Here is a 15,143-nt window from a genome sequence, read left to right as displayed (position 1 = left end):
GTCAGCGGATACATAGATAAAGAAAATGTGCTACATTTACATAATGGAATATTACTCAGCCATTAAAAATATGAAATCATGAAATTCATAGGTAAATGGATGAAGATAGAAAAAAAGAAATATCCTGAGTGAGGTAACTGAGACCCAGAAAGATAAATATAGCATGCATTCACTTACATGTGGATGTTAGCTGTTAAGTTTTCAATAAGCAAGTTACAATCCATAGAATCATAGAGATTAGGCACAGAGTAAGGGATCTCTCTAGGAAGGGAAAACAGAATAAATAGTTATGGATGGATAGGGGAGACTGGAAGCAGGAAGGGGGAGGATGATAAAGTGGAGGAGGAAGGGAGTAGGAAGAGGGACAGATAAAATTAAGGGCTGTTTGAAGTGTCATATACAGCAGAAGCTTCCTACAATACATGTGTATACACATGGAGGTGATCTAAAAGAAATCTCAAAGTAACAGGGGAGATAGAGCCCCAATTGGGCATCTCGCATCACCAAAGGAAGCTGCTAATATGGGGATTGGGTTACATCTAATTGAGTTGCTGGACAAAGGGGTCCTGTGGGAAACCCCCAAACTACCCAGGCTGTTGCCAAGACCATCGGTTTCTCTCCACAAAGTATTAGCAAGGCTCTATTGATGAAGATGATACCTACACAACTTACTGAATATGGAGAAGTCAAGCTGGTGCCCACCTAGCCTTTATCCCCACTGACTAGTGTTCATGGTACTAGAAGGTACTCTCCATGCTACAAAAGACAGGTAAACACCAACCCAGCTACAAACCCTTCAATCAACAATGATGACCTGTGGGCAAGATGTGCTAGTTCAATCATAGCACAAAGCTTCTGGGAGAAACTAACCAAAATCATGAAGTGGAACACATGCCTGCCACTGGTCAAGAACTTAAGACTAGATAGGCCTGAGACCTAGGGAAAGTCAATTACTGCTGTTCTGCTAAAGGAACATAAACTAAAATGACCCCTTATGACATTCTACTATAGTCATAGATCAGTGCCTTGGTCAGCTATCATCAAAGAAGCTTCCTCTTGCAATAGACAGGAACAAATATAGAGGCCACTGCCTGGAAAATATGCAGAGAGTGAGAAACCTTGGAACACTCGGTCCTAAATGGAATATCTTCATCAAACTCCTCCTCTCAGGTTAAGGGAATCTTATGGAAGGGAAAACAGACAGATGGTAAGAGCCAAGGGGGATGGAAGAAACCAAGAACACAAGGCCTTTGAACACAGCAGGACCAATGCACAAAAGAGCTCACAGAGATGGGTGGGTGTGTGCACAAGGCCAGCATGGGTCCTGGTGCTGAGAGAAGTAGACACAGACTCCCACCCCTAACCCCAAAGTTGTCTCCAACTGAAAACCACTCATAAATGCAAAATTAGGATTTTCAACAGTTTCGCTGGAGATACAAACCACTCTTTTTGTTTGTTTTTGCTTTTAAAAAGAGACAGGGTTTCTCTGTAATTTTGGAGCCTGCCCTGGCACTCACTCTGTAGCCCAGGCTGGCCTGGAACTCACAGAGATCCTCCTGCCCCTGCCTCCCAAGAGCTGGCATTAAAGGCGTTCACCACCACCGCCTGGCTATAAACCACTCTTAAGGGCTGAGTGAATTATTAGCAGTTGGGGTGGAGCTACAGGGCATTCACTAGGCATATGCTCCGGCCCCTTTCTTCTTCTCTCCCTTATCGCTCTCTGCCTGCCAACTGCCAAGTGGCAAACAGCATTCTCCCACCTGTGGTGTTTTCCCTTGCCTCAACCTAAAAGCCAGAAGAGCACTGACTGAAATTTTAGAATTTAAATCTTCCCTCCCTTGTGCTCTTCAGTATTTTCATAAATTTGAATTAACAATAGGAAGTCTGCATGTGGTTCCCCTATGTACCTTCTCTGTCTTCTTCCATTCTGTGACTACACTGTACTTGCAAGCAGAGATTCCAGAGTCCAACAACAGCTGGAGTGGTGATAGATACCATTTTACTCCTCTCTTTACCTGTCTTCACCAACGATCAATAATTCTGCTTCTATGACTTTGGGGAAAAAGACAACTGGGAATCTTCTACCGACACCAGGCTACATCTGTTTCCTTATACTCTTCTCAAATTTTACTTATTTCTATTAATGTATATGTGTGTCTTCTTGTCTGAATATGCACCACACATATGCAGTACCCTCAGAGGCCAAAAGAGGGCATCATCACCCCCACTCCGTGTGAGTGCTGGAAACTGACCCTGGGTCAGCAGAAGAGCAACAAGTGTTATTAACTATTGAGGAATATTATTTTAACTGTGCAAAGGTGTGTTACATTGTTCTGCGGCCTTTGTCAACGCAAAGATGTGTTACATAAGTTTGATTACATAAAATGAACCTGGGATCAGAAGGTTGAGTCAGCAACTAGCTGACAGGAAGTGGTAGGGAGGGATTAAGTATAGTGGTTCTTTAATTGGGCCTGAGCAGAAGGACGGCCCCTTTTTGGGGAGCCGTGGGCAAGGAGAGAAGGTTAACTGTTTGCTGTTCAGCCTCTCTGAGCTAGCAGGATTTCACTTCGACCTTTGAACCCTGAGTTCTATAGGTGGATAGAGATTTAGGCAAAGTTTCTTTTAAAGGTTGTGATGGAGCCGGTGCCCGAGGGGACAGTTCCTGTCTGTCTGTGTCCATGCAGCCGAATGGCTGTTGGTAGCTGAGGAGTTGCAATTGCCGGTTGGGACAGCAGTTGCTTAAGGTGCAGCCACTGTGCTGAATGAAAAACAGCAATTAACTTCTGGGCCATCACTCGGAAGTGAGGCTCACTTCTTCACAGCCTCTCTCCACTTTAGTACTGTGGATAACCTGTCTAACTCCCAATTACAGTTCTGTATCACACTACACCTGTACTCATTCCATCCCCTCTCACCTACTCAAGAAAATAGCTTCAACAATCCTGTTTCTTACAAGGTGATTTCCCCTCCTAACTTCACAGTCCTCATCAAACACGGTGTCATTTCTCCCACATGGAAAAATTCCTCCTACTCACCACTCCACACCTCCAGCACAAACACTGCAAAACTCTAAAGAATTATGCATGCTTAAGTACCTTTCAGTACACTCCAGCTAGATCACAACCCATCATTCCAGTGACCAGTACACTCCAATCCGGTTACCATCACCCATCATCATCATTGTGCTGGCCAGGCACTCCATTTAGATCATCGCACATCATTCCATTGGAACTGCTTGTCTTCAATAACTATTATTACTAAGTTCTCACTGAGCTTCCTTGGCACATTTTGCCACATTTGGCTTAACTGATTATTCTCTGCTTTCTTTGATCTGGATTCTCTGCAGTCCTTTTCCCTACCCCAATTCCTCTCTTCAGCCTCTATACACAGAGAACGCAGGGCTCAGACATTGGGGCTCTTCTCTCCTCTATCTAAACTCCCCAGGAGGCTAGAACAAATTTCCTAGCTTAAATATATACACTGGCAGTCCCAAAACTATCTCCAGTCTCATCTTTTACCTAAAACTCAAAACTTGAAGTTGGGCAGTGGTGGCGTTCTCCTTTAGTCCCAGCATTCAGGAGGCTGAGGCAGGCAGATCTCTAAGAATGAAGCCAGCCTGGTCTACAAAGGGAGTTCCAGGACAGGCTCCAACACTATGGAGAAACCCTATCTTGGGGGGGGGACCCCAATAAACAAACAAACAATAACCCCTCAAAACTCAAGTACTTGATGTCTGTCTCCACATCCCCACTGGATGTCTGTTTGTCTCCACATCTCCACTTGGATGTCTTAACAGGCATCTAAAACCTGACAATCACACCAAACTTCTGATCCTTATGAAACCCCACTAACTCCCACAAAAAACAAAAACAAAAAACAAAACAAACAAACTACACAAAATCTTCACTTTCCCCCGGGGTCATATCCATTCTTACATCTACCAACACCCCCCCACACACACACACACCCATACACAATGGTGATTTTCTTCCAGCATCTCTAAGCCTCACATTTTATATTCAGTCTCATTGCCTTTATCTTCACAAAGTTGTAGTTGTTACCAATGTGCTGCTCCACCTGGCATCCAAGCCAACACCACCTCTCATTGTGGCATCTTTCCAACTACTCTCTGCTCCTACCCTTGCCTCAGCCCCACAACTATGGTCCATTCTTAGTAGCCAGAACGATTCCCATAAAACCTAACTAATGAAATTAGGGTTGTTTTGAAGTGGGATCTCACTCCCCGAGTAGCTGTGTGTCCAGCTCTCAAAGTACTCTGGTAAATCTGAAAGTTCCTCGATTCAGAGATTTGCATTTATGTAAAAGGAATGAACTCAAAACATTTTTTTCCCTGCTCATTTCAAGTATATACAATTTTAGACAAGTCTCATGTGATCCAGGCTAGCCTCAGCTCCGTATGGGAGAAAAACCTTCAAACTCTCCTGCTTCTACCTCCCAAGTGCTAAGATTATAGGCCGGAGACATCATCTCCAGTTTTTCTTAAAACTAAAATTTTATCTATTGAAACCCTGCAGCAGAACACTGACCAAAAGTCCTTAAAACGGCCTCTGCTGTTTACACCCGTCTACTCTCCCTATCTGGTTTTACATCCGCTCCAGCCACATGGATCTCGCTTGCTAGGACAGTTTGTTCTCTCACCTTCTTCGTTTCAATGTTTTGTTTCTCGTGAGTCCAGGTATTTGTTTTCAGTATCAGTGTAACCCACCACTAGCTCTGAATAGGGCACTTCCAAGGATCATTTCCATCACCAGCAATCTGAGACTGTTCACTACCTTTCCACTTTTCCACAAATCCATCAAACTTTGCACACATTTGTGGGGGCAGGGGTTGAGACAGGGTTTAATGTAGTTCAGGGTGGGCTTTGAGCTCTCACCCTCCTGCGGCCACCTCCCCAGAGCAGTTATTTCAGGTATACTCGACACCCATTATACAAAGTGATTTAAGGATGCTTTCTTAACCACTAACTCGGGATTTTGACAGCTTCCCCTCTGAAAAGGTCAGGTGGACAAAGTTTGCGAGACGGAGGTTGCCTACTGCTCTCGCTCTAGCGAGCATCTCAGCGAGCTCGGCCTCACCCATTCCAACTACGCTGCAGGGACAGATGCAGGGGACTACTAGGGGGAGATGAGAGGAGTTTCTCCCCCGATGTGGTAGCCAACCGCACTGTGGTTTGAGGGTGTCAGTACCTCAAAAGCCACCCAAAAATAATTCAACGACGCCTCAGATGACAGGAGCGCGGCACAGGGTGGCCAGGACCCCACAAGACAACCAGAACCGGGCCCCGGGGCGCGCATGCGCACGGGCACGCACGCAGGGCGGTGCCACGTGACCGCCCCGCGAGCGCTCCCCTCGGGCCCTCCCCTCGAGCCAGCAGCCCCGGTCCACGCGGCGCAGGCGCACCCCCGGCCCCAGGCGGCGGTTACCGGGTAGAGGTAGAGCACCGCTCCCACCAGCGCCAGCAGGAACGTGACGGCGAAGATGGCGAAGTCCAGCATGCTTCCGCCCGCGCCGCGGTCCCGGGCCCAGCGCTCCGCTGGCGGCGCAGCGGCTGGAGAGTTGGCGCCCGGGAGGCGGCTCGGGCGGCCGGCGAATGGGAGCCGCGGTCGCCGCGCCCCGCCCGCACTGGGCGTCACCCCTGCCAAGGCTCCGAACTCAACGCGGAAACCTCCAAACCAGGCTCCCACCCGGGTCCATCTAGGGGCCAGCGGCTGCACCATTCGGTTATCACAAAGCCATCTCAGGGATGGTAGTCACGCCTATACTTTGCAGTGAGACTCATGACCCAGCCAGTCCAACCTGGACATCACCATTAGATGCTCCTTGTTTCTCAAAATCAAACTTTCTAGTAAATGTCGGTTTTGTTTTGTTTTGAGACGATGTAGCCCTGGCTAGTTTGAAACTATGTAGACTAGGCTGCCCTCTGACTGAGATCTTCCATCCTCTGCCTTCCTAGTGCTGGAATTACTGGCGTGCGCCACAGTGGCAGACTGTGAGTAGGTAGAGTTTCTGGCTGTTGGTTCTGATTCGCAGTAAATTCCTTGCCAGCTCCTATATAAAGCTGAAAAACGGAGGCCAGGGAGGTAGATTGGTTGGTAGCATGCTTTCCTAGTATGCAGGAAGGAAGTCCTGGCTTCCGACCCCAGGGCCACATAAACCTGGTGTCACACACTTGTAATCACAATGCTCAGGATGAGGAGGCAAAAGAATGGTTTAGTCATTCCCAACTACATACCGAGTTCCTGGATTACCTGAGACTGCCTCATCAAATGAAGTCACTGAAAACATTATCGTATAGAGTTGCCAGTGGTAGGATAATACTGGATGTCCTATAGAAAGCACCCAGTGTTGTGTACTTCAGTAATTCAAGCATTGCTTCACCAGCATTACAGTACCTTATGATCTTTGTGTTTTACCTCGGAAGTTTTAACGTGGATTAATGTAGGGCAAACTGTGCAACTTATTGGCATACATTTAGTGGAAGCATCCTAAAACAATATAGATTTTATAGCTTAAATATCAAAGTGTCAGAGCAATTCGCAAGAGAATCACCCTGGATCGCATTTGGAGCTCCTATAATAAAAGACTACTTACTGCTTGAGCAGGAACCTCATTGAAAATGCCACCATCTTTGCAGTTTGTAACAAACACTGCTACCCAAAATTTAATTTGGTGGAAATCACTTTTTTCCCCTCCCTGTTTCGAGACAAAGTTAAAAGTTGTCTCTATTGCTCAAGCTGGCCTCAAACTTATGATCTCCTTGCCTTAGTTTATAAGTAGCTGGAATTTAAGTGTGTCTCACCACACCCAGCAGAAGAAGTTGTATACTTTTAACTCTCTGATTGTATTTCAAATTGCCCTGAATGTTTCAATGGTTGGTATTTAAAATAAAATTTCAAAACACTTCCTATTAAAATGATGGTCCAGATCAACAACAGATGAGATTTTGGTGGTGTTAGGTCAATAACTTCAGGCACCATACGTCCAAGGCATCTGGACCTCACCCTTCCCAGGGTTGGGAATCAAAACCATGCCTGCACCTGCTAGGTATCTGAGTCCCTCTGGGTTATTTAGTCCTAAACTAGCTCCTAGCCTGATGCCCTCTGAACTGTATCCACAGAGGCAGGGCACAATGCCTCAGGAATGGAGGCTCTAAAACTAGACCCGAGGATGACCAAAGGTCAGGGGTGGAGAACTTTAGCATGCAGGTCTCGGTGTGCCCCAGCACCACATCAACCAGAGATAAGAAGACATCTACCTCTTTTGCGGTTTTCCTTTTTATGCTTTAAAAAATAGCTTGATAACCATGTATAGTATACTTTCACAAGCTTTGTACTGATAACCCAAAATTTTTGTCTTTTTTGACTCGAACAGATTAAACTTCTGGCATATTGTAAATATTCACATGTTGAAATTACTACCTCTTTTATAAAAAGAATTTAAATACGATAACGATTCATATTGTGAGCATGTCAGAATCAGAAACACATATGCACAAGTCTGTATCTTTGCACAGTGTCAGAATGTATTGAATAATAATAAACCCACAAGCTTTGTTGGTTTTCTCAGCTACAATTTACCAAGTAGGGTTTTTCTTGAAGGCTGGTTCTTTTACTCCAGTTATGTGTGTGTTATGGGTGAGAATGTAGGTGGACACATGATGGGTGAACAAAGGACAATTTTCTTTCTTTCTTTTCTAGATTACACAGTGCTTTATTAACTTTAAATATTTTAATTACTAATGAGAAAGGAACAATGGCTGCAGAGAGACACTGGATAGTGGGGGGGGGGATGATTAATTAAATCAGCCTGTATACTTTAAACATGTGTTGACTTCAGAATGGCAACCAGGATATGTGTTACATTGGGGAAAGGTTTTGCTTTTGTTTCCAAAGGAGAATAATAACTATGGATACCATCAAAATTGATAAAGTTAGGTTTGAATAGGAGAGACCTCTTTATTAGGAGAGGTGATAGCTCATCAAACAGCATTAGCATTCAATTTAAACTAACTTATAAGACTACCAAATGCCTTTCATATGATCAGATATAACCTTCCCCCGCAAAGGACTCCCCAAAGCTAGGGTTGGGGCAGGTTTTGTTTTTGTATTTCCAGGAGAATAAGATAATCCAACTGAGAAATCTGAAGACCACTGGACAAAATGAGACAGCCAAAGGATGACTCATGAAGATAATATGTCCCAAGAAAAGGAGAAAATTGGTCTAATGGTATAGTACACATTCAACAGGGTAGAATTTCATAAATCTTCCCAAATATTTGTTTCTGCTGCTCTCTACAAACATAAAAGGCAAATGGTATTTTTGTGGTTCCAATTCAATTAAAAATTAAAGCTGACTTTGGAGTTGGAACATGGCTTTCTCCTTCTCTAAATCTAAGCATGTTTGTTAAAGGAAAATCCAAAATCTTGTCTCATGTCAGAAGAGTCACCTGGTATGGAACAGAAGAAAACCAAAATTAAGGGACTTTTCTATTGCCACTAATACCATAATTCTTTGGTACTATTTTGACTCTTTAAAACTTTTAAGGTACAAATATTACCTCGAAATTTATAAGATTATTATATATCTATATATAAACTTTCTGCTGTGATATTAGTGTTCCTATAGAGTACTACCATGTCTAGATATAAGCTTCATCTAGTTTCTTGTACATGATTTCAGGCTTGAGTTTGAAGCAGGTGACTAGGAACTAAGTTTTTGTAGCCCAGGTGTATCTTTTGTCCATGGAGGCCAGAAGACAGAGTTGGATTCTCAGGAACTGGAGTTAGAGACAGTTGTGAGGGGCCATGAGAGTGCTGGGAATTGAACCCAGGCTCTTAACTACTGGGAATCTAGTAGAGTCATTGTATCTAGGGTACACATTAGAATGAAATAGTTGTTTCTCACTGTACCCAGGGTAACTTTAGACTGCAATTGTTTATTTGAGGTACTTAGACCTTGAAGAAGTCATTGTAGAGAAAAGTGATTGTTTTCTATGGCTTATAGAGTTGTTTTTCTCTTTCTTTTTTTTAACGTGTTGATCCCAGTTCCCTCTCCCTGCCTCCCTCCCTCCCTTCCTCTTATCCTTGCTCCCCCATCAAATGAGCCCTGACCACCCTCGCCTCCCATCCACCCCCCACTCCACATATAGGGTGATGCCATCCAGGTGGGGTCATGTAAATCTGACAAGTTATTTTAAGTAGAGACTAGGACTTCTCTCCTGTCTCTAGGTTAAGGGAGTATCCCTCCATGGGGATGTGTCCTCGAGGTCCTTTTGTGCACCAGGAATACATCCTGGTTCCATTGTCTGAGGTCCCTTAGACTGCTCAGGCCTTCTAGCTGAGACCCATACTCAGGGGGTCTGAGTCAGTCCCATGCTGGATTCCCAGATATCAGTCTGGAGGCCCGTTAGCTCCTCCTTGTTCAGGTCAACTGTCTCGATGTATTTCTGCAGCCTGGTCTTGTCCTCTCCCTCTGCATCTGGATTCTAGTTTGATTCAGTGTTTAGTTATGGGTGTTTGCTTCTGTTTCCAACAGGTACTAGATGAGGGCTTCATGATGGTGGATAAGTTAGTTGTTGATCTCACTATCCGGGAAGGGCATTTATGGCAGCCTTGTAGGTCTCTAGACCTTTCTTTAGGTTCAGTTTTCTCTTCAAACCAATAATGGCTCCCTCTTTTATGTTTGTCTTCTCTCTCTCTTTTTCTCTCTCCCTCTTTCCCTCTCTCTCTCTCGTCTTCTATTCCTATCGTGACTCAATCGCCCTAGTTGCATGTGTTTTCCTCTCCCCTTCTCTTTTTCCTACTTCTCTCTCCATTCACTGCCCCCCACTTCCCCTGTGCTCTGGGGAACTTGTCCCTTCCCCCTTCTGTGAAGGACCTTATATGAATCTCTTAGAATACACCTTGTATCCTAGTTCCTCTGGCGGTGTGAATTATAGGTTGATTGATCCTTTGCTATAGGTCTAAAATCCATATATGAATGAGTACATACCATGTTCCTCTTTTTGCGACTGGGTTACCTCATTCAGGATGGTTTCTTCAAGTTCCATCCACTTGCCTGCAAATTTCAAGATTCCATTATTTTTTCTGCAGAATAGTATTCCATTGTGTAGATGTGCCACATCTTTTCTATTCTTCAGTTGAGGGGCATCTAGGTTGCTTCTTGCTATTACAAATAATGCTACTATGAACATAGTTGAGCAGATGTCTTTGTTGTATGGATGTAGATCATTTGGGTATATGCCTAAGAGGGGGATTGCCTGGTCCTGTGGTAAACTAATTCCCATTTTCCTGAGGAACCACCATACTGATCTCCAAAATGGCTGTATGAGTTTGTACTCCCACCAGCAGTGGAGGAGTGTTCCCTTCTCTGCATCCTCTCCAGCATAATTTGTCATTGGTGTTTCTAATTTTAGCCATTCTGGCAGGAGTAAGATGGTATCTCAAGGTTGTTTTGATTTGCATTTCCCTGATAGCTAAGGATGTTGAGCACTTTCTTAATTGTATTTCAGCCACAAAGGACAATTTTTAAGTTCTCTCCTACCACGAGTTCTGGGCACTGAAAGTCATCAGGCTTGTACAGCAAGAGCATTTACCCATCTCTTCAGTACCCACACACCCCTTTATTGAAACAGAATCTCACTATAAAGTCCTGGCTGGCCTAGAAATCTCACCCACTCGCCTGCCTGCCTGCCTGCCTCTCCATCTCAACCAAATGCATACAGGATTCAAAGGTGTGTGCCACCAAGACTGGCTTTGCCATCCCCTTTATTCCAATCTTTACTACTAATATTAAATCACGCAGTATTTCACACAATAAATGTATGTATAGGTTACAAAAGGATTACAAAAAGCATTTTCACCAGAGGCAGCAGTGAACTGATAGGGACGTGAAGGCAGTGATTAGAAATATTAAACCCAGTCGGAATTGCTGGGGGCTCAGAGCCCAGAAACAGGGTTTTGCTGAGCTACAGAGGTGGATATTTGAGACAACCCAAGATGGATAGATGGAGGAGTGGATGGACAGACTGACACATGACAATTTGATGTCTTTGCCGAATGCTCCCTTGATACAAGCACCCAATGGTTGGGCAGTAAGTCAGAAGGGCAGCCTCCACCTCACTGGGTTTTGTTTTTTGAGCAGGGTCTCATGTATCCCAGGCTGCCTGGAACTCACTAGAAGTCCTCCTGCCTCTGCCTCTCAAGTATGGAGATTAAAGACATATGCTCCCATGCCTCTTCCAGGTGTCTTTTTTATAGGGGCCAGGCAGAGCATGACACTTAGTGTTTCATAAGCTCTAGGGCCTAGTTCTCTCTCTCTCTCTCTCTCTCTCTCTCTCTCTCTCTCTCTCTCTCTCTCTCTCTCTCTCTCTCTCTGGTTTTTTGAGACAGGCTCTCTGTTGTAATAGCCCTAGCTATTCTAGAACTAGCTCTGTACACTAGGCTGGCCTCAAACTCAGAGATCCCCCTGCCTCTGCCTCTTGAGTGCTGGGGTTAAGGTGTGCACCCTCACCACCCAGCTTAAGGCCTAGATTTCTGATAGAGCTTTAATATACTCATGTACCTTATGAACCTATTTACTTTGATAAGTGTATAGGTAGGATATTTTTACTTGTAGGGATATTATTTATTCAGGTTGTACCTCGTGGTCGGTGTTAGACAGGAGACAATATTTATGTGCACAAATTAATGAATCAGATAGTTAATTCTGCTACTAATTTCATGGAAATTTATCTAAATGAAAGTGGTTTTAATCTAGATTTTATTTATTTATTTTTAACCATTGATCATATCTCAAAGAGACTAAAAGATTGATTGAGGCAGATATGGCTGACCATGGTCCAGGAATAGAGATTCAAGTTGTCCCAAATAGCATAAATCTTTTATATAAACTTTTATAGCCATAGAAGAAAATAAAGTCATGAATCAAAGGACTTACCAAATATGGGTCAAGGTATCAAGTAGGCAAGTGTGGTGTCTGAATGAGAGTGGTCTGTTGTAGAATATTTTAAGATTTATGCTGTAGAACATTTAATGGCACGAAGATGTGTTACATTTTTATGTTGCATTTGTTTAACTCTGTGAAGCTTTGTTACTTTGCCTGTATGAAACACCTGCTAGTCTAATAAAGAGTTGAATGGTGAATAGTGAGGTAGGAGAAAGGACAGGCAGGACTGGCAGGTAGAGAAAATAAATAGGAGGAGAAATCTGGGTAGAAAGATGGAGGAGCAGGGGCCAGCCACACAGCCAGCCATGGAGTAAGAGTAAAGGTAAGATATACAAAAGAAAAGAAAAAAATCCAGAGGCAAAGGGATGATGGGATAATTTAAGAAAAGCTGGCTAGAAACAATCCAAGCTAAGGCAAGGCATGCATTAGAAAGAATAAGCCTGTGTATGTGTATTTATTTGGGAGCTGGGTGACTGGCCCCACAAAGAGCCAAAAGAAAAAAGAGTGAAAAATCAACAACAGTGGTCCCCATAGGCCACTGTTGGAATACAAAGTCCCATAAGGGGCTGTTTGGGAAGGAGGTGTTGCCTTGCTGGAAGAGGTGTATTACTGGAGGTAAGCTCTGAGGTTTCAAAAGCAGCCATCCCCACCATCCCCTAGCTCTCTCTGCCTCTGTGAGCCTCTCAGCTGTTCCTGACCACCTCAGACTACAGTGTGAGACTGTGACACAGAAAAACAAAAGTCAAAACTAAGAAAAAAAATTAAATAAAATCCTACTGGAAATACATTAGAAGAGGACTTCAATTCGTTTCTATATTTATGATAGAATGAATGTTATTTTTGTATGTGTGTGAGCACACATTCCTCTGTGTGAGGCTGCATGTGCTCTATCCACCGAGGCAGTTGCTCAAACTGAATCCAGAGTCCACCTTTTTGGCTAGTTTAGCTTGCCCATTTGCTCCAGAACCCTTTGTCTCTGCATTCCCTAGAGCTGCATCCCAGGGTCACTGCCAGCCTACCTGGTATTTACCTGGCACTGGGAATCCCAAGTCCAGGCCACATGCTTGCAGCACAAGTGCTTTACCTATGGGTCATCTCTGCAGACCTGTCAATGTTACTGTTAAAATAAACCAGGACTCAGCAACAGTACTCTTTACTGATCGGTACCACTACAGGCTGAGAAACCTTTCATTAAAAAGTGTATTTTATTATTTTATGTACGAGTGCATGTGCATGCCTGGAAAAGGGCACTGGACCCCTGGGGTCGGAGTTACCCAGGGTTGTGAGCCACTATGTGAATGTAGAGAATTGAACTTGGGCCCTCTCTGGAGCAACAAGTGTTTTTAACTACTGAGCCATCTCTCTAGTTCCTTTTTAAAAAATAATAAGATGAAACATTGTTATAGCTACAACATCCATCATTGGAGTATGTTTTGGAATCTTTTTGAGAAATAAGCCCCAAAGCACAAAATTATGACTTTGTTAACTGATGTGATATTAAATGACAACTAAGGTTTTATTACCATTTGAAAACATTTATCTGATGCCTGATACAGTTCTATGGATTTAACAAAAGGCAGTTTTGACTAATCCTGTGCTGTGCCTGAATTTGCCTGCACTGATTAGGAGTCTTGATGAATTCATGAGAAAGTTTCTGGTTCTAGTGAAGACCCTTTACTAAAATGTGCTGTAACCAGCTCATCATGGTTCTGAGTTACTGTTCACTTCTGCTGTGGTTCTGGATATGGAGACAAATCCCCAGCAGGAAGGAAGGTCAAGGTTTAGTGCTTAGACTGCACAAAGTTGATGCTGGGAGTGTAGCTCAATAATAGGACACCTGTCTATCAGGTTTAAAGGCCAGGATTTAATGGTTAATATATAAAAATTAGAAAGCTGATGCATAAAACATTTCAATTATGAAAGTGATATTTTAAAAAGCTGAATGTATTACCTGGTTAACAAAACATGAAAATTTAAGACTGCTTATTAAGATGGGCAGTGCAAAGCCTTTAGTCCCAGCACTCGGGAGGTAGAGGCAAGCAGATCTCTGTGAGTTCGAGGCCAGCCTGATCTACGAAGTTACATAGAGAAATCCTGTCTCGAAAAAGAAAAAAAAAAAAAAAAAAAAAAAAAAAACTCAAACAAAACAAAGGAAAAACCAACCAAACAAAAATATTGCTCATTAAAAAAAACTGAACTGTTTTTGGGATGATTTAAAATGAAAGTTTCTTTATGAATAACAGAGCCTGATGATATGACATTAATATTCACCTTGTGCAGATCACAGGACATTCCCAACTGAGAAACAAATAGTTGCTGGTTTTCTGTTTACTAACTATTGCATTCAGTTCTTTGACTGCTTAAAGAATTGAGCAGGCACAGCAAATTCTAGTCACACTCCATAAACTGAGAACTACAAACCAAATGACGAAAGTACTATTATCTTTTTATTTGATTCAAACCCACTGTCATATACGAAGCTAATTTATTATGTACAAAATAAATGTACATTCTTAAAAAACATTAGAATATAAATTTTCAAGGGACTAACAGTGCAAAATTTCAACTATTTTTTATCACACTATACAGAAACAAATCACACATTAACTCATATACATTCATTGACATTCTTAAAAATATTTATATGACAAAGCAATAAATCTTGTATATTTAAATTCAGAGGGATGAAAGCAGAATCAATGCACCAAACAGTAATCTTTTATCATCCTTATAAAGTCTACAACTTGCTAAACTTTGAACCCCCCTTTTGCATATAAATACGAAATGCATCACAGTTTGCAAGTCAATAATTCAACATAAAAAGAGGTTTATTACTATTCTTTTTTGTTCATTCAATCCAATTCAATTCCAGTGGAACAAATGAAAAGGGACATTTTAATATAAATACACGACTTCTTAAATAGTAACTAGCAGCACAATTTCTAAGGTGTTGGGGGAGGACAGAGACAGACAGACAGACGGGAAGAGGGGGGAAGGAAGGAAGAAGGAGAGACCTTACCCTATAGCCCAGGGTAGCCCACAAACTTAAGGCAAGTCTCCTACTGTAGCCTGTGTTGGGATTACAGGTACACTACCATACTCTGCTACTAAGTACTTTTTGTTTTTAAACAAGTCATTTTTGAATGTTCAGCTAACCCTTCTGAACTAGTGTGTAT

General features: G+C 42.9%; 1 protein-coding gene across 1 annotated transcript in view; it reads right to left on the bottom strand.

Annotated features, from left to right (window-relative positions):
- LOC127226353 (cytochrome P450 20A1) overlaps nucleotides 1-5,618 on the bottom strand; it is a 39,603-nt gene extending 33,985 nt beyond the window's left edge. Inside the window, exon 1 of the mRNA XM_051190294.1 lies at nucleotides 5,445-5,618. Within this exon, the coding sequence (XP_051046251.1) occupies nucleotides 5,445-5,516 (72 nt within the window). The 5' untranslated portion in view covers nucleotides 5,517-5,618. The remainder of the gene's footprint in view (nucleotides 1-5,444) is intronic.
- Between the last annotated feature and the right edge of the window lie 9,525 nt (nucleotides 5,619-15,143).

The sequence above is a fragment of the Phodopus roborovskii genome, unplaced genomic scaffold (genome assembly GCF_943737965.1).
Source record: "Phodopus roborovskii unplaced genomic scaffold, PHOROB, whole genome shotgun sequence".
NCBI classification, from domain to species: domain Eukaryota; kingdom Metazoa; phylum Chordata; class Mammalia; order Rodentia; family Cricetidae; genus Phodopus; species Phodopus roborovskii.
The sequence above is the reverse complement of the archived record's forward strand: the minus strand, read 5'-3'. Positions and strand labels throughout refer to the sequence as shown.